The sequence below is a fragment of the Pristiophorus japonicus genome, chromosome 2 (genome assembly GCF_044704955.1).
Source record: "Pristiophorus japonicus isolate sPriJap1 chromosome 2, sPriJap1.hap1, whole genome shotgun sequence".
Classification (NCBI taxonomy): domain Eukaryota; kingdom Metazoa; phylum Chordata; class Chondrichthyes; family Pristiophoridae; genus Pristiophorus; species Pristiophorus japonicus.
In genome coordinates, this window is record NC_091978.1 from 321,767,756 (window position 1) to 321,790,487 (window position 22,732).

At 48.2% G+C, this 22,732-nt stretch overlaps 1 protein-coding gene across 1 annotated transcript in view; it reads right to left on the reverse strand.

The window, feature by feature from the left end:
* LOC139231194 (NEDD4 family-interacting protein 1-like) overlaps positions 1-22,732 on the reverse strand; it is a 198,933-nt gene that overhangs the window by 160,768 nt on the left and 15,433 nt on the right. Inside the window, exon 3 of the mRNA XM_070862496.1 lies at positions 3,044-3,168. Coding sequence (XP_070718597.1) covers positions 3,044-3,168 — 125 coding nt within the window. The remainder of the gene's footprint in view (positions 1-3,043; positions 3,169-22,732) is intronic.

Consider the following 22,732-nt stretch of genomic DNA (forward strand, 5'->3'; position numbering starts at 1 on the left):
AAACCTTAGTAAGAGTATAATTGGAATACTGGGTGCAGTTTTTGACTCCATACTATAGGAACGATGTTGACATCGAGAGAGATTCAGATTCACTTGGACGTTGCCTGGTATGAAGTACTACATGCACTTGAAATAATGGGCTGTTTTCATTGAAACAGAGGAGATTATGGGGTAATTTGATGGAGGTGTTTAAAATGATGAAGACATGGGATGCTGTAGACAGAAACAGACTATTTCCAGTGATAAAGGGATCTAGAACCAGGGGAAATTGATTAAAGTGAATTAGGACAGTGAGCAGGAGAAACCTTTTTAAATACAGGGTAGTGAGGCTGTGGAATGCACCATTCGATTTAATGATTAAACCAGACAATGTCAACATTTAGAAATAGGTCAGATAGATGGTTGAAGGAAATGGGAATAAAGGGATTATGGGAACATGGCCGGTGCACAAGATTAGGGCTACTGTTCATGTGGAGGATAAACACCAACACAGACTGCTTGGGCTGAAGCGACAGTTTCTAATTCTATATCACTCAGATTCTGCTGCAGTAAATGCAATGTGTAGCATTCTCCCTCTTTATCTTGTTCATATTGGCTTCTGATTACCAGAACGCATGATTCCATGCTAGTTCCATTGCACCAGAAGCAGATTTCATAATTCAGGCCATACAGTCTTAGTAAAAGCAAAATTGGGGACTGAATGCAGATTGTTCCAGAATATATCGTAAAAAAAGGCAATGATGTCAAATATGTCATGATATATTTGTGCAATTTAGTCAGACAAATGCAATTTGGAAATCAAATCAGCTTGCAGTACATTGTAACTGTAAAATAAAACAGAATGCTGATCGATTTTGTTGCAGTTTTGGAAGCATTTTGGTCAAATTAAAAGCTGTTCCATCTTCTAGATTTAGAATAACAGAGGCAACAAAGTTTAAAATTGTTGGTATATTTTCTCTTAATGGGCATGACGCTACAGCACAAAACAACTCATAATGCAGTAGCGATTGGCACAGAACAGTCAATCTCACTGAACAAGCCCGAAAGGTGTGTGAGAAGTGGAAATGCTACACGAGCAGCAGAAGCATTTTATTGAGATTGTGATTGGTGCACTTTGTTAGGGCACAGCAATGGGAGCTTCAATCGGTACCTAACTCATGTTATATCTGATCCAAAAGTGGTCTACACTAAGACCCTTTAACGGGCTGCACGGACCATACTGTGCATGTGCAATATTTCTACTTGAAAGCCGGCAAGCTGGCTACACAGGACCGCTGCAGCGCTGCACAGCTGCACAACTTAAAAGAAACATTGACTAATACTGGGTGCAAAAATTGAAGGAATGTTTTTTTGTACAGGCACTCCACACTTTAATGAATACAAAAAGCAGGTTAATTCTCCCCTCCTGCAACAAACCTCCTGCAATAACAAGATTCCATGTGGTTAAAAAATGCTCTTCTTTGCACCCGTTTTCCAGGTGGAAAAGTAAGGCAAAAAGGATCAATCTCATGGGTACAACATAACACACCCAATCCATGCCTGTGTTATGGGAGCATAGCAGGCATCTGATGCAGTCGCCTAAAATAAGCGCTATCAATTTCGGGCAAGGGCTCAGTCCTCCTAGTTGGGAAGTGCACTGTTGGCCATTGCTGGTTATGCAACTGAAAATGAGTCATAGCCAATTTCCACGGCCATTATTTTTTTGTGACACATTGGGAAATTTTAACCCCCAGAAACAGGTGGGTTTGGGTCAGGTGGGAAGTAAAAATGTAAAAAATCTCAAACCCGAACCTAACCCACTTTGAACTCATTCACTTCCAGTTTTAACAGAGGCAGGGTGAGGGTGGGGTGAAGCCTCTGATTTATGTTCCCTGTTCCAGCTTTAATGCTGGCCGGCCAAGGTTCCTGGGCCTCGGGAAACCTGGCAGTGAAAGGGATGCAAGGACTGCTGCATGGAAGAGATAAGTGCTTTTCCAGGGCTGCTTGTGGGCCAGGAGGAGCAGGAGTGCTTGCTCCTGCCCACCAAGCAAACCTGTTAACCTCCTTTGCGATTGGACCCCACCACATCCACCCTGTACCATCTGATGTCCTCACGATGTACTCCACGGCCGTGATTTCCTCCTGGACACCCTCGCTGACCCCAAGTCTTCCACGGCCCCCCCAGAGATCCTCTCTTTTCCTCACAGAATCTCTCTGGATCTTCTATTGATGTCCTCCTCGACCCCTGATCTCTCCCGCCACCCCTCCCCCCCAATCGATGTCTCCCTGTCTTCCAATCTCTCACAGCCCCTCCATCAATGTCCCCCCACCCCTGGTCTTTCAGCCCCCCTCCCCATCCATGCCCCCCTTGACCCCCAATCTCTCGCCCCCACCCCCCGCAAACGACATCCCCCACAACCACCCATCTCTCCTTCCCTCTTTTATACTCCCCAGCCGCAGCCTGGTGCTGCAGGCCTCATCAAAGCAGCAGTCTTCACTTACCTTTAGCTGCGGGCTTTCCAAAGCCGGCCAGTTTAAAGCTGAAACAGGGTTTCCCGACCTCAAAACTCCTGCCCCGCACCCCACCCCAGCCCATGCCCCCTCCCCTCCCCACTCCACTCCCACCCTCCTCGCTCCCTCCCCGCCTATATCGGGGCCATTTACTTTTTGCAGCTATTAACAAACCAAGCATCATGAAAACTTGTGCATGACTGAAATTAGCCATCATGGAAACTTAACATGATTGAAAGTACATTGCACCAAGTTTATCCCTTATTACCTAGTTCAAAATAAGGGCTTAATTCAGATAATTGGTTTTACATTTCAGATTCAATGCTTCTCCTAAGGTGTAATCCAGCACAGTTTGTAATCTGAGGTCATTATTGGTCTTGAGATACTATTGAGTGTCAATAATAGCAATTTTCTCTTCTAAAATTACAGTGAAACTAACAAAATGTATATTCGCAAGTATAACAAATGACAGAAGCATTAACAATACAGCCAAATAAAGGGGTAGGTTTCATCCAAAGCATATGTGACTATGTCATAGACATTGAACACTTACCCTCACAATGAGAATCCACTTTATAAGAGACAACCCAAACCCAGAGATTGCTCCATATCTGCCTGCAATGGTATTGGTTGAGCAGAAGGATAAAAAGAATCCAATCCAGTTAAATATAAATGCAACTAAAAAGCAAAGAAAATGAACGTAGTCATTAATTTGGAAAAATTAACAGAATTACAAACCTTGTTATGTTTCAATGATAATTGCATGGTTCAGCATCAATTACAATGTATACAGTAATCACATGGCTCTAGAGTTTCAGCTTGTGGAGGAAATCGGGAAATTGGGCTGTTTTTTTCAATTTGAAGTTATGATTCATGTTTCCGCCCAAACTCTTGTGCATAATGCCAAGCATAACATTTCCCATAAAACAACTTAATGGAGTAATGTTAACGGGCATGATCAGGAAGTGGCTGGGAATAGAACCAATCAGGCCTCAAGTATCTGGGTCAGGCTCCTATAACAAGCCACTGTGACAATTTTTCCTTCAGAGTGAGGCTGAAGAGTAGAAGGTAAGAGGACGCTCCCCTCTTCCTGGGAAATGATGCCATGTGGCTGGAATTATCGGATTGATTGATTTACTGCAAAGTACTAGTGAGTAATTTCAATCTCAGCAGTGTGCAATTTAATTTAAGGAAAGCATTGATCTAATTAAAGGATTCAAATTAATATCAATGCACAAGTTAATAAAAGCCTTAAGTTTTAAAATTAATTTAAACAATGCATAAGTTAAGAACAGTGATGAGTGTTTTCAATCTGAGCAGTCTGCAAATTGATTTTACTATCTCTGCAATGACTAGTGAGTAAGCCCTCACAGCAGATGACAAACAAAAGGCTGACAAAAAGATGGCTGCAAGTGGGCCTTTAGTGGATGGGGACCTTCAAGCGCTCCTTGACAAGATTTAGACATGGCGAGGGAGCCTGGTTGTCTTGTCTGAGCAGTGAGGAGGTGTGTCTGAAGGGAGGTACTGGAGGCACTGAATGGGACCATGTTAATCACCAAGATAGCAGATCAGTGCTGGAAGAAATGACCTTACAACATCATGGAAGGTGAGAAATGCATTTCCATTCCTTCTGCCATGCCCAGGCGAAGAACCAGACCAGTAAACTGTCGGAGAACACTGAACCCTTTCCTCCTAATATATGCACAGTAGTAGCTCGCTGGAATTTTGATCTTTTCCTTATGTCTTTGCAGGCCAATCATGTGCACAATGACCGGGAATGATCAAAGAATGGTGGGGGCATCCCAAGCCTCATGGTGTTGACACTTCCCCCACCCCTCCATGAGCAGAAGGCATTGGGGCTGCTAGGGAGACCCACCGTTATGGCTATGATGGGAGCCAAGGCAGGTTGGGAGAGTCCAACAACCGGTGAGTACCTACCTGCTGGCCATTCAATGCTTCTGTACAGGACAGTGGCAGAGGGTTGCCACCCACACCATTCCCCTTCCTCCCAGCAATATAAAGCTGGTTTTCTCCCCACAGCTAAGAAGGGATCAAAGGTGGTTCTGCTGGAGGATCCAGAGGGGGCAACTTGGAGGAGACGGAGGCGGAGGAGGGAATGAATGCATGGGGAAGGAAGGTACAGCAGCCCCAGCAGGAGGTGGAGGGATAAAGTCCTGGCTTCAAAAGGCAGCTCATGCCCTATGATGAGGAACTGATGTGAAGCCAAAGCTCATCACCTGGGAGTGAGCCCTCAATCCCATCCTTAGGCCACCCTCAAGTAGAGACAGAGTCAACCCACTCTCCTTAGCCTAGCACCAGCATGGACATATATGACTGTGCTTGGAGAGTACTTCTGTGCCGTTATAACTTCCGGGCATCTAACTCCAGCAGCGCTGTGGCAGTGGAAAACTTGAAGCAGGAGGAGAGACCGGTTAGATGGCAGACACGAGGTGGTGAGTCAGCGAAGCCTGACATGTCATCTACTGAATTGAGGAGGTGCCTGTTGATGGAGCATCAGAGAGGAGTGGGGGATGGTAAGTTCTCTGTCATCCATCAAAATCACATTGGACAACCGTGCTGGCCTGGTCTCCGACCATGCAGGTTCAGATCCGTGACAACATTGGATGGGCAGCAGCTGTAGTCCAGGAATCCATCTAATAGCTGACTCGCCAGTTGACTGTCACCTTGGGTCATCCGGCCGGTCTCCTGCAAGGGGAAAATGAGTAGGAGGCAGAGCACCCAACTAGATGGAGGTTCTGGCTTCTGTGGTGTAGGACTTAGGAGACAGACTGGAGGTCGTTATAAGAGATGGCATACAGTCTGTCAATGAAACCTTGCAATGTACCGCAGCTGCTATATTCCACGCATCACATGGATGAACTTCAACAATTGTACATTCCTGTCTAGAGTAAAAATAAAACGGGGAAGGTGGCTCAACCGTGGCTAACAAGGGAAATTGATAGTGTTAAATCCAAGGAAGAGGCATATAAATTGGCCAGAAAAAGCAGCAAATCTGAGGAATGGGAGAATTTTGTAATACAGCAGAGGAGGAAAAACGGTTTAATTAGGAGGGGGGTAATATAGTATGAGAGGAAGCTTGCTGGGAACATAAAAACTGACTGCAAAAGCTTGTATAGATATGTGAAGAGAAAAAGATTAATGAACACAAACATAGGTCCCTTGCAGGCAGATTCAGGTGAATTTATAATGGGGAACAAAGAAATGGCGGACCAGTTAAACGAAGGAAGACACAAATAACCTTCCGGAAATGCTAGGGAATGGAGGGTCTAGTGAGAAGGAGGAACTGAAGGATATCGTTATAAAGCGGGAAATTGTGTTAGGGAAATTGATGGGATTGAATGGCGATAAATCCCCGGGGCCTGATAGTCTGCATCCCAGAGTACTTAAGGAAGTGGCCATAGAAATAGTGGATGCATTGGTGATCATTTTCCAACAGCCTGTCGACTCTGGATCAGTTCCTACGGACTGGAGGGTAGCTAATGCAACACCACTGTTCAAAAAAGGAGGGAGAGAGAAAACGGGTAATTATAGACCGGTTAGCCTGACATCAGTAATGGGGAAAATGTTGGAATCAATTATTAAGGATGAAATAGCAGCGCATTTGGAAAGCAGTGACAGGATCGGTCCAAGTCAGCATGGATTTATGAAAGGGAAATCATGCTTGACAAATCTTCTGGAAATTTTTGAGGATGTAACTAGTAGAGTGGACAAGGGAGAGCCTGTGGATGTGGTGTATTTGGACTTTCAAAAGGCTTTTGACAAGGTCCCACACAAGAGATTGGTGTGCAAAATCAAAGCACATGGTATTGGGGGTAATGTACTGACATGGATAGAGAACTGGTTGGCAGACAGGAAGCAGAGAGTCGGGATAAACGGGCCCTTTTCAGAATGGCAGGCAGTGACTAGTGGAGTGCCACAGGGCTCAGTGCTGGGACCCAAGCTCTTTACAATATACATTAATGATTTAATGAAGAAATTGAGTGTAATATCTCCAAGTTTGCAGATGACACTAAACTGGGTGGTGATGTGAGCTGTGAGGAAGATGCTAAAAGGCTGCAGGGTGAATTGGACAGGTTAGGTGAGTGGGCAAATGCATGGCAGATGCAGTATAATGTGGATAAATGTGAGGTTATCCACTTTGGGGGCAAAAACACAAAGGCAGAATATTGTCTGAATGGCAGCAGATTAGGAAAGGGGAGGTGCAATGAGACCTGGGTGTCATGCATGGTTCATCAGGCATTGAAAGTTGGCATGCAAGTATAGCAGGCGATGAAGAAGGCAAATAGTATGTTGGCCTTGAAGGGTGCAACATTCACAAGAATCCGCCCCAGTGTTTGGACTCATTCGAAAGGAAATTTAATTGGGACTATCTATCAGAAAGTTTGAAATCCTAAAATGCTTATGGAAGAAACTATGAACTTTAATCGTATTTTGGATTTTAAGGCTGTGGCCAGGCTAACAAACTAACAGGAGACAACTTGATTATTGGAATTGTCTGGGTGTTGGCACTAAGTTAACTTATCTGGAGAAATGGGTATTCGAGAATCCTTCTCCACAAGAGACATTAACATTACAAAATGGCCCAGAGATAGCTACCCATCAACTTGAAACTGGAAAACCATTTCAGCATATACATCACAAAGAGGCCCAAGCCAGCCTGTATGCGAGCAACTAAGCACAAAAGGACTTTGCAATTACCAAACTAATATTTCCATCAGGAAACAGTTTTCGAACATCAGCCCACCCGAGACACATTAACTTTAACGAGCCCGCCAAAATATTACAAAGAAGAGTCAAGCCCGCCAAATTCAAACAAAGGATTTTGAACAGATTTGGCGCCAAGATTAGAACCACTCAAATCGTATAACTGGCCCCTATTTTCAACAGAGGTTGGGTTGCTAAGGAGCTACAAGGTTGCTACTACCTCATCAAGACAAGGAGAGAAACCAACGTGACAGTTGTAAACTAACTTCTCCAGCCTCAACGTCCTGAAGGAAGGAAGAACATCACCATTGCGGCAACAACCGACCACAGCCAACGTGGTATCAACGAAAAATCACCGCGATCGACCAAACTCGAAACAAACTCCAACGGGGAAAAACCGAGGAATCGAAAAGTTTCCACTCTACAATCTAATCCTGACCTACCAACGGGTAAAACATTACCTAAAAGACTGTAGAAACCTATTTCTAACCAAAGAAAACGGGTACTTACCCCACAGATCCAAAACGCGCCTTACCCGATCAGTGGACTCAATCCAACTGAAGATTGCACAGCAGAAAGTCTTCTCTGAGGTTTGGGTTATGGCAAGCAGACCCTATCACATTCAGCGAACCCTGAAACCGCGATCTACTGTTAACTGTCAAAAGGATTGGTACGCATCGTCCCTGCCTGCCCTGGAGTCCAACCTAGCTAGAATTAGGTATTGGGAGGTGGGAGGTTTAATTCTACTATAACCCCCTTTGAATGTAATGTGTTGTTCTCCATTAGAGTTATTATAAACGAGTGCAACCCCCTCTGAGTGTGTAAGGTATTGTTCTTTAATAAGTTTGAATAAGTTTTGACATTGTACTTTTTCTTATTAGAGTAATTATAAGTTTGTAATTTTCCTTGACTGTAATAAAATCAAAGTTCTTTTGCATCAAACCAGTGTCCTTTGCACTTTGTCACACCCCCCAAATAAATCCAGAGTGTAGAACCCAAGGGAGTGGGAGTGATTTGAACCGCTCAAGTTGGTCAGAAGGGAACCTGACCCCCCTCATAGAGACCACCCCCTTATAAAATGGCGACCGCGGCAGGACTCTGGTACAAGGGGTGTGATGTGGAGAGTGCTGGTTTGGGGCAAAGAACAAAGATGGAAGAGAGGATTTCCTCCTATGTGTATAAGAAAGTCAATGTAACTAAAGAATGGGTGCTTAGTCTATTGCACGCTGAGCGTCCAGCTGACGCTGCAGCCCAGTGGACAGCAAGCAAAGATCACAAAGATCACAAAGTAGAGAAGGCAATTTGTTTGGTCTGTCTACAGCGACAGGTCCAACTCCTAGACAGAATGAATGATACATTACAGGCAGATTTATGGGAATGCGCAGAGAACTACCAGGAAAGGGTTATGTCAGAAGAAAGATTATCGAGAGAACTCTGTTTGTTAAAACAGGAAAGGACCCAGATAATGGAAAGGTTTAAAAACATAGAAATATAGAAAATAGGTGCAGGAGTAGGCCATTCGCCCTTCTAGCCTGCACCGCCATTCAATGAGTTCATGGCTGAACATGCAACTTCAGTACCCCATTCCTGCTTTCTCACCATACCCCTTGATCCCCCTAGTAGTAAGGACTTCATCTAACTCCTTTTTGAATATATTTAGTGAATTGGCCTCAACAACTTTCTGTGGTAGAGAATTCCACAGGTTCACCACTCTCTGGGTGAAGAAGTTTCTCCTCATCTCGGTCCTAAATGGCTTACCCCTTATCCTTAGACTGTGACCCCTGGTTCTGGACTTCCCCAACATTGGGAACATTCTTCCTGCATCTAACCTGTCTAAACCGATCAGAATTTTAAACGTTTCTATGAGGTCCCCTCTCATTCTTCTGAACTCCAGTGAATACAAGCCCAGTTGATCCAGTCTTTCTTGATGGGTCAGTCCCGCCATCCCGGGAATCAGTCTGGTGAACCTTCGCTGCACTCCCTCAATAGCAAGAATGTCCTTCCTCAGGTTATGAGACCAAAACTGTACACAATACTCCAGGTGTGGCCTCACCAAGGCCCTGTACAACTGTAGTAACACCTCCCTGCCCCTGTACTCAAATCCCCTCGCTATGAAGGCCAACATGCCATTTGCTTTCTTAACCGCCTGCTGTACCTGCATGCCAACCTTCAGTGACTGATGTACCATGACACCCAGGTCTCGTTGCACCTCCCCTTTTCCTAATCTGTCACCATTCAGATAATAGTCTGTCTCTCTGTTTTTACCACCAAAGTGGATAACCTCACATTTATCCACATTATACTTCATCTGCCATGCGTTTGCCCACTCACCTAACCTATCCAAGTCGCTCTGCAGCCTCATAGCATCCTCCTCGCAGCTCACACTGCCACCCAACTTAGTGTCATCCGCAAATTTGGAGATACTACATTTAATCCCCTCATCTAAATCATTAATGTATAGTGTAAACAGCTGGGGCCCCAGCACAGAACCTTGCGGTACCCCACTAGTCACTGCCTGCCATTCTGAAAAGTCCCCATTTACTCCTACTCTTTGCTTCCTGTCTGACAACCAGTTCTCAATCCATGTCAGCACACTACCCCCAATCCCATGTGCTTTAACTTTGCACATTAATCTCTTGTGTGGGACCTTGTCGAAAGCCTTCTGAAAGTCCAAATATACCACATCAACTGGTTCTCCCTTGTCCACTCTACTGGAAACAGTCAGGACTATTTTCAATGTCAGGTTACCGAGGCCAAAAGTAATGAAAAGACACTGAGGGAGGAAAGCACTTGCCTCACCCTACAAGTAAAAGAGCTCCAGGAAAGATTAAAAGATGTGCAAGCAGCGTATAAAGTAGCTAGCACTTGTGGGTTTGAATCGGGAGACCACGGTACCTGCCAGCAACAAATTAAATGTTTAAACCTTGCTCTATCCAAGGCAAAAGGCATGGTATGCCTAGTAAGCCAGGGTATGCCCCAGGTAAACCTGGAAGAGAAGGACGAAACTCTCCGGCCACTACCTGTGGCACTGGTGACTACACCGGTTCAGTAGCAATTGGGAAAAATCAGTTGCAGGACGGACAGGGATAGTGAACCACCACCACCTGTGGCACTGAGTTTCAGCTTGGCTTGGCCGCAGGGAGGAGAGGGAGGCGAACCAGAACAGGGAGAGCCAGAACCAGGGCCAATGTGCCCGGTGCAGCAACTGAAGTTTGGCCCGCCCACCCTTGCCGGTGTGGGCTGGCCCCTGGAAAATCAGTTTGTGGTCCCCCACACTCCCCACCAGCTTAGGGCTATGATAAGCCACCTGGGAAAGCTAACTCCAAAGGGAGACCCCTCGGTTCACTTTGTGGAAGTGGAACAGGCATAGGGATATTAATGGGTGCGATGATGCAGAAATGGCAAAGATGCTTCTCCTATTCCTGGACAGCAAGCTGTACCAGTCCCTCTCTAATGAGAGCAAAAGGGGATGGAAAATACTTGCTGCCATCCAGAAAGACATTTTAGAAGCTATGGGCTGCAATGACGGAAGTCCCTTCTTCAGAATGGAGAAAATGGTGCAGCTCACAGGGGAAACCCCACAGGCTTTCACAGACCAACTGTGGCCTGTGTACCAAAGCGCCTGTAGTGGGGACATAGACAGGGATAACTTAAGCCCGGACAAGTTAGCGCACTGGCTCCGAAGCCTAGTGGCTAATAGTTTACCCCGAATAAAAACCAAGGCCGAGGCCTGGTTCGACCCAAGAGATCCCCAAGCCACCGAACAGGGAGTGCTTAGGCAACTGGCCCTAGCTTACAGAAACGGCAGAGGGACAGAAGAGCACTCATAAAAGGGAAGGGTTCACGAAATCCGACCTAGCCAAGATGAGAGGGAATGGTGCCACGAGGGGGACAACCCCTCCGATACAAAACGTACCTGCTTCGGGTGCGGAAAAAGTGGGCACTGGAGAAAGGATTGTCGAAATCCATGGAAGAATAGCGCAGGAAAAGACCGAGACAGATAAGCCAGTCCCTCCCCACACATTCGATACTTTCCTAACCGTACTCCGAGCCATGTTAGATGGCCCTGGGGAAGGTAGCCACCGCCACCTGTGTTCCTTCGAGTATGATGCGTGGGGGAGACCGACCGTCCAGATGGAAGTGGAAACAGTGAAAGGGACTTACCTGCTGGACACCGGTGCCTCAAGCACCCTTGTCCATGCAGCCAACCACGCCACCTCACCTCTGTCTAACGGGGTCCCCTACAGCTTGCTGGGTTTCACAGGCACTGAACAGATTGGCTCATTCTCTGTTCCGTTCTCTATTCATTTAGGTACACTCCACACTAAGTGGACTTGTGTCCTGATGAAATAGGAGCAGGAAGGGAGAGGGATCCTGGGGGCTGACTTCATCCTAGGCCACGGGATCCTAGTAGATTTAAGAAACCACTGTCTTTGGGGGTCAGTTTGTACGGGACAGGAGAGTGAGGTGATGGTTATCCCAGGAAAACAGGGAAAAGGGACGGTGTGCACTATGAAACCAAAGGAGGGTTATGACCTTGAATCACTGGTCAGTAACACTCCGATAGAATACCAAGAATATGTGAGGAAAAACCTGCAGCTTTTGCCCCTCACAAACACGACTGCAGGAGAATAAATGGGGTCGAGGTTAGCATAGATGGGAACCCCATGACCCGACCACAGAAACAGTACAACTTCCCCAGGGAGGCAGAGGCAGACATGGAAACAGCCTTGGGTTCGCTGGTTAAATAGGGGGTACTGAGACCAATAGCTACCCATGTGAACTCTCCATTGTGGCCGGTTAAGAAACCGGACAACTCCTGGAGAGCCACGGTGGACTATTGAGTACTCAACCGTAACATCCCCGTCTGTGCACCCACCGTTGCTGCTGTCGCCGACCTCATTGGAAGTATCCCAGCCTCCGCGACCACCTACACGGTGCTGGATATTTCCAACGGGTTCTGGTCCATACCTTTAAGAAGGGAAGATCAGTACAAGTTTGCTTTTACCTTTAAAGGGCAGCAATACACTTGGAACAGTCTCCCTCAGGGCTTCCACAATAGCCCCAGTATTTTCCATCAGTGTATGGCCAACTGTTTAAAGAACTTCAGCAGACCCCAGCAGCTTGTACAGTATGTGGATGACCTGCTCCAGTTCACCGATGAGGGGGAGGAGCATGTCCCACTGCTGGCTGAACTGCTGGAGCTGCTGAAAGAAGAAGGGTTGAAAGTAAACCCCAAGAAGGCACAGATCGGCCTGAAGGAAGTAAAATTCCTGGGACTGGCTGTGCGTGCTGGGGAAAGAGCCATTGACAAAGCTAGAAGGGAAGCAGTGCAGAAGTTACCCTCCCCCAACACAGTAACAGGAGTAAGATCTTTTCTAGGACTGACCAGTTACTGCAGAGATTTCATTGAGGATTATGCAGCCACCGCAGCCCCTCTGCTCTGACTCCTACACAAGGGAGTGGAGTGGGAATGGGACAAAAGTTGCGAGGCAGCATTTATCCAATTCAAGGAAGACCTGCAGACAGCGCCAGCTCTAGGGGCCATAGATGGGGGTAAAGAGTTTTTCCTCGAGGTAGAACCAGTGGGGATAGCCTGAGTGCAGTTCTGCTCCAGGAGTGGCATGGCCGGCTGAGATCAGTGGTCTACTCCTCCAGGATACTCACGGACGTGGAGAAGGGATACTCCAACTGTGAGAGGCACCTCCTAGCCTTACACTGGGCTGTGAAAAGATCACTGACCTTCACAGGAGGGTCCCCTATCACACTCTTTACCCACCATATGCCCACCCAAATGCTCCTGGACAGAAGAATCAAGGACGGGACAGTGAGCAGTGCCCGCATTGCTCGCTGGACTCTCTCCTCTCTCAAATGGACCTACGGGTAAAGGGTCACATCGAGCTAAGACTCGCAGCCAACATGATTTATCCAGGGGCAGCCCACCGATGTTCCGTAGAAGGGGTATGGGAAATTAACATAGGCTTTCGGGCTGGGTTACACCCCAGAGGCCGAGAGATCTATGTGGACGGTTCAAGCACAGTACCTGCGGGTGAACAACTCACAAGCTGTGAAGTTTATGACCCCGAGGCAGGCATTGCCCTGGCGATTAAACTCCCCAGCACTATGAGCGCCCAGCATGCTAAACTCTCCGCGGTGATGTACGTAGTCACACACCCCGAAGAATTCCCTACCCCATACACGATTTGCTCGGACAGTATGTTCACATGCAATTCGGGTACGGAGTACCTGGCTATTTGGTCCGCCGCGATATACCTCTGCAGATGGGAGACCCCTGGCAATTAAGCCCCTACTAGAAAAGATCATGAAAGCCATAGGGGAGGAAGGGAATATCTACATACATAAGGTGAAGGCACATTCCACCACAGAACCCTGTAGCGAGGGAAACCAGCAGGCTGACATGTTGGCCAAGCAGGGGACCAACTCTGGTATCCGTACAACCCAGAACCCATTGCAGCAGTTAGGGGCAGGATGGGAACGGCAGGGAAGGCAGGGATAGCTTTGCCCCCGGACCTAAAAACGGTTCAGACCCAAGATGCCGTCCTGAACACGCTAGCTAAAGGGAAAAGGATAGGCGGCTCGTATGGCACCACAGCAATTGCCATTAAAGAAGGCATTCTGTTCAGGGGGGAGCAATGGGTAGTACCGCAACAACACTGGAGAGAATTCCTCCAGCTGGCCTACGAGGGTCCAGGAGCAGGACACCCCAGACCTGAGATCTCTTGGCAATGAGTGGAACAGGCAGGGTGGTGGCCAGGACTCAGGGAAGATGTCCGCGAGTTCTGTACTAGCTGTCTGGTGTGCGTGGCCAACAACCCCAACCCCCAGAAAAGAAAGGTGTCTATGGGACATATCAGGAGGGTAGAGGGACCCTGGCAGTCAATCCAAATCGATTACATCGGGCCCCTACCCACTGCCCAGGGAGGTTACAAGTACTGCCTAGTATTGGTGGATGTATTCACCAAATGGGTGGAAGCCTTTCCATGCTGAACAGCCACTGCCCTGGGAACAGCTTGGATCCTGGTGTGAGAAGTGTTCTCTCGATGGGGACTACCACAATACGTGGAGTCCGACCAAGGGAGTCACTTCACCAGGCAGGTGATGCAGGAGACCCTTAAGGTGCTCGGCATCAAAGGGAAATGGCATGTCGCCCACAACCCGCAGTCATCCGGGCCTGTGGAGCATTTAAACCGCACCATCAAAGAAAGGCTGCACAAAGAGATAGGGGACTCACCCAAAGGGTGGGTAGAGATCCTACCACTAGTCCTCATGGGGATCCGGGCCAGCCAGTCAAAGAGCACGGGGTACTCCCCGTATGAGCTCATGACCGGCAGAGCCATGCGAACTCTCCCCATGTGTTAGCCCCAGTACTCACGGAAGGTCAGCTTAGGGAAGTGAACCGGGACAGCTTTGTCAGGAATCTGTTTGAACACCTTAAACAGCTTCATTGGCAGGCTGCTAACAACATGGGAAAACAGCATCGGAGCAACTGCTGTTAGAGCCCCGCAAACACCATGAAAGGGAGATAGGGGACCAGGTCATGGTTAGAAACTATGCTAGAGTAGGAGTCTTTGAGGCACTGTACATGGGACCGTACCACATTGTCGACAAGGCAAGCCCCATGGTCTGTGCCATAAAATTGCCCCGCCGAACAAAGTGGTTCCACATAAATCAGTGCAAACTTTTCAACTCAGGGGCAGCAGCTAAACGTAAGGAACAGCCAAAAACTGTAAACTGTACTAAAGACAGGGACCCCCAGCCAATAGCCCCCGACTGTGGAAATCCCACAGGGGACGTGGCAGACCCACAGACTGCACCAAGACGGACAGTGGACTCTGTTACTGGAGGAGCTGTCCCTGTCATGTTTGTAACTACAATGTAACACCACTGTATTACTGTATACACTCAACACAGATGCACACCTTGACCACAGGGGGTGAACTTGTGGGAGACACTCCTTACCTGATCACTCAGGTATATAAAGGGAGGTCCCACGCAAGGTCATCACTTCTGGAGCACTGTAATAAAGAGTTAAGGTCACGGAGTGGCCTTGTACCTGGAATGTGCCCAGTGTGGTTTCATGCTGTAGAGTAAGGACTTTACATTGGCGACGAGAAACGGGAACTCACGACCCACGAGAATGGCCACCGGTAGCACAGATGAATGGTACTGTGTTGGGGAAGACTGGAACGATTTTGTTGAGAGGCTTCAGCAGAGCTTTGTCACGAAAGACTGGCTGGGGGATGCAGCGGCCGAAAAGCGACGGGCTCATCTTTTGACCAGCTGCGGGTCAAAGACTTGTGCGCTCATGAAGGACTTACTGGCACCCGAAAAGCCAGCAGACAAAACCTTTGAAGAGCTTAGCAAGTTGATTGGGGAGCACCTCAAGCCGGCGAGCAGCGTACACATGGCTCGACACAGATTCTACACCCACTGACGTCGTGAAGGACAGAGCATACCAGACTTTGTAGCAGACCTCAGGCGCATGGCCAGCCTCTGTAAGTTCACAGATGCCTGCAGGGGGGAGATGCTAAGGGACTTCTTTATCGAGGGTATCGGTCATGCAGGAATTTTTCGCAAGTAAATTGAGTCCAAGGACTTGACCTTGGAAGCGGCGGCGTTGTTGGCTCACACTTTCATGGAAGGGGAGGAAGAGACGAAAATGATTTAGGTGCGCAATTCTGCCTCCAATGCGGTGATGGATCAGGGAGTCAGTGTCCTCAATGCTACTCAGAGCCCCGTGGGCAGGCAGGGGCAATCCGACATTCATCAGGCAGTAATAGACCCCAGAGTAGGACCTCAACAGAGACAATGGCAGGCTGAACGGACGTTCACGTCATCACAGTGGACAATGCAACGCGGGATGGGGCCATTGACACCTTCTAATAGGGTACTTAAGAGCAGTCAGAGGGACAGTCAGCGCGGAATTCCTGGCCACAGCCTTTTTGTTCCCAACAATGGAAACTTTAACTCGTGCTGGAGGTGTGGGGGAAAACACTCAGCCAGATCTTGCAGATTCCAGCGGTTTGTCTGCAGAAACTGCAATCTCAGTGGCCATTTAGCTCATATATGCAGAAAGCCCGCAACCAAACTGATATATGAGGTAAATGGCCCAGAAGAGGGTTCTGTAAGGCAGGATGACTTTTAGGGCAAATCGATGGAAGCCGAGGTTCAGCGGGTCCATGCAATGACTATTCACAGTTCATACACCAAAATGCCACCAATGATGATGAGGGTTTTATTGAATGGTATCCCAGTATGCATGGAGCTGGACACGGGGGCCAGCCAGTCACTCATGGGCGTTCAACAATTCGAGAAGCTATAGCCACTCAAAGCCAGTAGACCCAAATTAGAACGTATTGAGACACAATTAAGGACTTACACCAAAGAAATCATTCCGGTGCTAGGCAATGCAATGTTGGCTGTCTTGCACAATGGCTTAGTGAACCGGCTGCTGCTCTGGATTGTCCCGGGCAATGGTCCCGCACTGTTGGGGAGGAGCTGGTTAGCCGAGGTGCACTGAAAATGGGGGGATGTTCACGCAATGTCCTTGGTGGAGCGAAGTGCGTGCTCTCAAGTCCTACAACAATTCAAGTCACTTTTCCAATCGGGACTTTCAAAGGCACTAAACTAGTGATACACATCACCCCGGACGCCAGGCCAGTGCACCAAAAAGCCAGAGCGTTGCCGTATGTGATGCGGGAGAAAATCGAGAGCGAATTGGACCGGCTATTGCGAGAGGGCATCATCTCGCCTGTTGAATTTAGCGACTGGGCGAGCCCCATCGTCACCATTCTTAAAGCGGATGGCTCTGTCAGGATCTGTGGCGACTACAAGGCCACCATCAATCGGGTGTCCTTACAAGACCAATACCCGCTCCCAAGAGCGGAGGACCTCTTCACCACGCTGGCAGGCGGCAAGCTGTTCACCAAGTTGGACCTCACTTCAGCCTATATGACGCAGGAACTGGCCGACAAATCTAAACTGCTGACCACCATCACCACGCACAAGGGACTGTTTGCGTATAACAGGTGCCCGTTTGGCATTTGATCAGCAGCCAAGATTTTTCAACGAAACATGGAAAGCCTGCTTAAATCCATCCCTGAAACGATCGTATTCCAGGACGACATCCTCATCACGGGTCGAGACACCGAGGAACATCTCCACAACCTGGAGGAGGGGCTGCGCCGACTGGACCGGGTAGGCCTGCGACTCAAGAAGTCTAAATGCATGCTCTTAGCTCCCGAGGTTGAGTTTCTGGGCAGGAGGGTTGCTGCAGATGGGATTCGGCCCACCGAATCCAAAACAGAGGTGATTCGACGAGCACCCAGGCCCTGCAACACATCGGAGCTGCGTTCATTCCTGGGACTGTTGAACTATTTCGGGGACTTTCTGCCGAAATTGAGCATGTGCTCCTGCGTAAGGGTTGCGATTAGTTTTGGGGGGACTGTCAGGAATGGGCTTTTGATCGGGCGTGAAACCTACTGTGTTCAAACAAGCTGTTGACCCTGTACGACCCTTGCAAAAGTTTAGTTCTGACATGTGATGCATCGTCCTATGGGGTTGGGTGCGTGTTGCAGCAGGGTAATGCTGAGGGTCAGCTACAACCTGTGGCTTATGCCTCCATGTCGCTTTCTCAAGCAGAACTGGGCTATGGGATGGTTGAGAAGGAAGCGCTTGCATGTGTCTATGGTGTAAAGAAAATGCATCAGTACCTCTTTGGTAGGAAGTTTGAATTAGAGACGGACCATAAGCCACTCACATCCCTGTTGTCAGACAGCAAGGCTGTCAATGCCAACACATCAGCTCGCATACAGCGATGGGTTCTCATGCTAGCGGCCTATGACTACTCCATCCGGCACCGGCCCGGCACTGGAAATTGCGCTGACGCATTCAGCAGGCTCCCACTGGCCACCACTGAGGGGACAGTTGAGCAAAGCGCTGAGATGGTCATGGCTGTCGATGCCTTCAACAGTGCAGGCTCCCCTATCACAGCCCACCAGATGAAAATCTGGACAAACAGGGATCTCCTCCTATCCCTGATTAAGAAATGTGTCCTGACTGGGGATTGGGCGCCCGCACACGGAGCATGCCCTGAGGAGGTCAGACCATTCCACAGACGGATGGATGAGCTCTCCATCCAAGCTGACTGCCTACTATGGGGCAGCCTGGTAGTCATGCCCCAGAAGGGCAGGGAACTCCACAGCGAGCACCCAGGCATTGTGATGATGAAGGCCATTGCCCAGTCATACGTTTGGTGGCCCGGAATTGACTCAGACCTCGAACACTATGTTCGCAGGCGCACGATATGTGCCCAGCTGGACAATGCCCCTAGGGAGGTCCCACTCAGCCCGTGGCCCTGACCCACCAAGCCATGGTCACGCATTCACATTGACTGCGCGGGCCCGTTCAGATAGTAAAAGCTTTTACAGATATATAAAACGGAAAAGAGTGACTAAAGTAAATGTTGGTCCCTTAGAAGATGAGAAGAGGGATTTAATAATGGGAAATGTGGAAATGCTGAGACCTTAAACAATTATTTTGCTTCGGTCTTCACAGTGGAAGACACAAAAACCATGCCAAAAATTGCTGGTCACAGGAATGTGGGAAAGGAGGACCTTGAGACAATCACTATCACTAGGGGGGTAGTGCTGGACAGGCTAATGGGACTCAAGGTAGACAAGTCCCCTGGTCCTGATGAAATGCATCCCAGGGTATTAAAAGAGATGGCGGAAGTTATAGCAGATGCATTCGTTATAATCTACCAAAATTCTCTGGACTCTGGGGAGGTACCATCGGATTGGAAAGCAGCTAATGTAACGCCTCTGTTTAAAAAAGGGGGCAGACAAAAGGCAGGTAACTATAGGCCGGTTAGTTTAACATCTGTAGTGGGGAAAATGCTTGAAGCTATCATTAAGGAAGAAGTAGCGGGACATCTAGATAGGAATAGTGCAATCAAGCAGACGCAGCATAGATTCATGAAAGGGAAATCGTGTTTAACTAATTTACTGGAATTCTTTGAGGATATAACGAGCATGGTGGATAGAGATGTCCCGATGGATGTGATGTATTTTCATTTCCAAAAGGCATTCGATAAGGTGCCACACAAAAGGTTACTGCAGAAGATAGAGGTACGCGGAGTTAGAGGAAATGTATTAGCATGGATAGAGAATTGGCTGGCTAACAGAAAGCAGAGAGTCGGGATAAATAGGTCCTTTTCGGGTTGGAAATCGGTGGTTAGTGGTGTGCCACAGGGATCAGTGCTGGGACCACAACTGTTTACAATATACATAGATGACCTGGAAGAGGGGACAGAGTGTAGTGCAACAAAATTTGCAGATGACACAAAGATTAGTGGGAAAGTGGGTTGTGTAGAGGACACAGAGAGGCTGCAAAGAGATTTGGATAGGTTAAGCGAATGGGCTAAGGTTTGGCAGATGTAATACAATGTCGGAAAGTGTGAGGTCATCCAACTTGGGGAAAAAAAAGCAGTAAAAGGGAATATTATTTGAATGGGGGGAAATTACAACATGCTGAGTTGCAGAGTGACCTGGAGGTCCTTGTGCATGAATCCAAAAAAGTTAGTTTTGCAGGTGCAGCAGGTAATCAGGAAGGCGAATGGAATGTTGGCCTTCATTGCGAGAGGGATGGAGTACAAAAGCAGGGAGGTCCTGCTGCAACTGTATAGGGTATTGGTAAGGCTGCACCTGGAGTACTGCATGCAGTTTTGGTCACCTTACTTAAGGAAGGATATACTGGCTTTGGAGTGGGTACAGAGACGATTCACGAGACTGATTCCGGAGATGAGGGGGTTACCTTATGATGATAGATTGAGTAGATTGGGTCTTTACTCCTTGGAGTTCAGAAGGATGAGGGGTGATTTTATAGAAACATTTAAAATCATGAAAGGGATAGACAAGATAGAGGCAGAGAGATTGTTTCCACTGGTCGGGGAGACTAGAACTAGGGGGCACAGCCTCAAAATACGGAGGAGCCAATTTAAAACCGAGTTGAGAAAGAATTTCTTCTCCCAGAGGGTTGTGAATCTGTGGAATTCTCTGCCCAAGAAAGCAGTTGAGGCTAGCTCATTGAAGGTATTCAAGTCACAGATAGATAGATTTTTAAGCAATAAGGGAATTAAGGGTTACGGGGAGAGGGCGGGTAAGTGGAGCTGAGTCCACAGCCAGATCAGCCATGATCTTATTGAATGGCGGAGCAGGCTCGAGGGGCTAGATGGCCTACTCCTGTTCCTAATTCTTATGTTCTTATGTTCTTATATGTTCCTTATCGTTGTAAATGCGTACTCGAAATGGATCGAGTGCATCATCCTGAATTCATGCACGTCATCCACCACCGTGGAAAGCCTATGTGCGATCTTCACAACCCATGGCTTGCCGGACATCCTGGTTAGTGATAATGGCCCGTGTTTCACGAGCTATGAATTCCGGGAGTTTATGTCGGGCAATGGCATCAATCACGTCAGGACTGCGCCATTCAAGCTGGCCTCCAATGGCCAGGCGGAACATGCAGTCCAAATCGTTAAGCAAGGGATGCTCAGGATTCAAGGATCCTCCCTACAATGCCGCTTATCGCGCCTCCTGCTGGCCTATAGGTCCCGCCCGCACTAGCTCACGGGGGACCCGCCTGCAGAGCTACTCATGAAACGGACACTCAAAACTCGGTTGTCCCTCATCCACCCAGTCCTGACCGACATAGTTGAGGGCAAGCGTAAGGCACAAAATGAGTACTGTGACCGTAATTAGAGGGGGAGATGTATAGAAATAAATGATCCTGTATTCGTCCTCAATCACGCCATGGGGCCCAAATGGCTCGGGGGTACCGTAATTGACAAAAAAGGGAATAGGTTCATTGTGGTAAAACTCAACAATGGCCAGATATGCCGTAAGCATCTGGTCCAAGTAAAAAAAAGGTTCAGCAATGACACGGAGGAACCTGAAGAAGACCATGAGATGGAGCTCACACTACCGCCAGTGAATGTGCAACAATAGCAATCAGAGAAATGCACAGTTCCTGCAGTCAGCCCGGACAGTCCAGAATCACCACAGGTGACAGACACTCACGTCAGTGTCCAACAACCAGAGCCCCAACTGCGGCGCTCCACGAGGGAGCGCAGACCACCTGAAAGACTAAACCTATGATCCCAATAAGACTTTGGGGGGGGGAAAGTGATGTCATGTTTGTAACTACAATGTAACACCACTGTATTACTGTATACACTCAACACAGATGCACACCTTGACCACAGGGGGTGAACTTATGGGAGACACTCATTACCTGATCACTCAGGTATATAAAGGGAGGTCCCACACAGGGTCATCACTTCTGGAGTGCTGTAATAAAGAGTTAAGGTCACGGAGTGGCCTTGTCCCTGGAATGTGCCTCGTGTGGTTTCATGCTGTAGAGTAAGGACTTTACAGTTCCCCAATCATTTGGGACTCAGACGCACCTCCAGCAGCCGGAGCCTTAAGAAGGACTCCCCGCACACCACGAGCAAAGACACTGTGGTCACCAGCACTCCAATTTGAATGGTTCAGCCCCGGGAAAGGGACCAGCCACAAAAGGGCACCTAAGATCAGAGGCCAGCCCGCGAGCAGGGACACCCAGCCGGTAGCCTCAGGCAACGAGGGACCCCAGAAGAGATAGCGGTGGAACAGCCACCAAGTGGGAGTCCCCAGCCCGTAGCCCTCAACCAGGCAGCCACCCCCAAAGGAGCGGTGTGCTGTAGTACCGGAGGGGACATTCCCCAGATCATGTGGGACTCGAACCCACGTCCGGTCAGGACATTCCGGGTCCGGCGGTGTAGACCAACCTATTACCGACCTCGCTGGACACCCAGAGGAAGAAGAAGAAAGATAGAAAGCAGGAATTAACCTGGCTACCTGAAGATGCGTGGCAGATGTACATATATAACAATATGAATTTAAGTATGTTTAATGAATAATTTAGAGTAGTGTAAGATTCGTATGTGCAATGATAAGTATATGTGTATTAGTTAACTGGGGTAACGAAAGGAATCTACCTGTGCAGCTGCTGAAAGAGGCACAGGCCAGGTAATACCCGGGAGTAAGAAGAATCTACCGGTATGGCTATTAAGGAAGCACCGGTAAGCTAAGAACAAAACGACTGTGAGATAAAGTTAAAAGCAATCAGTCCACAAGGAACAGAATAAGACAGCCAGTCAATTAAAGACTATGAGCCCAAATTGGAACTCCGTCACCTTTGTCAAGCCAGAGAACTTTCTCAGGGCTAGACAATCTGTTTTATGTGCTCCTACAGGAAAGAGAGCAACATGAGAAGGATCCTTTTCATGCTCGCCCTAATAAGGATGAGCAGCGGCGACTGGGGAGACATGGAAGAATCCCTCATTTACGGGTGTTCAGGAGAAAAAGCATCAATTGTAACCGCCGGGGGTGGCCCCCGAGATGTGGAAGAACTCGGCGTTTACACCCACAAGGGAAGGTGGCTGGGATCTAATTCT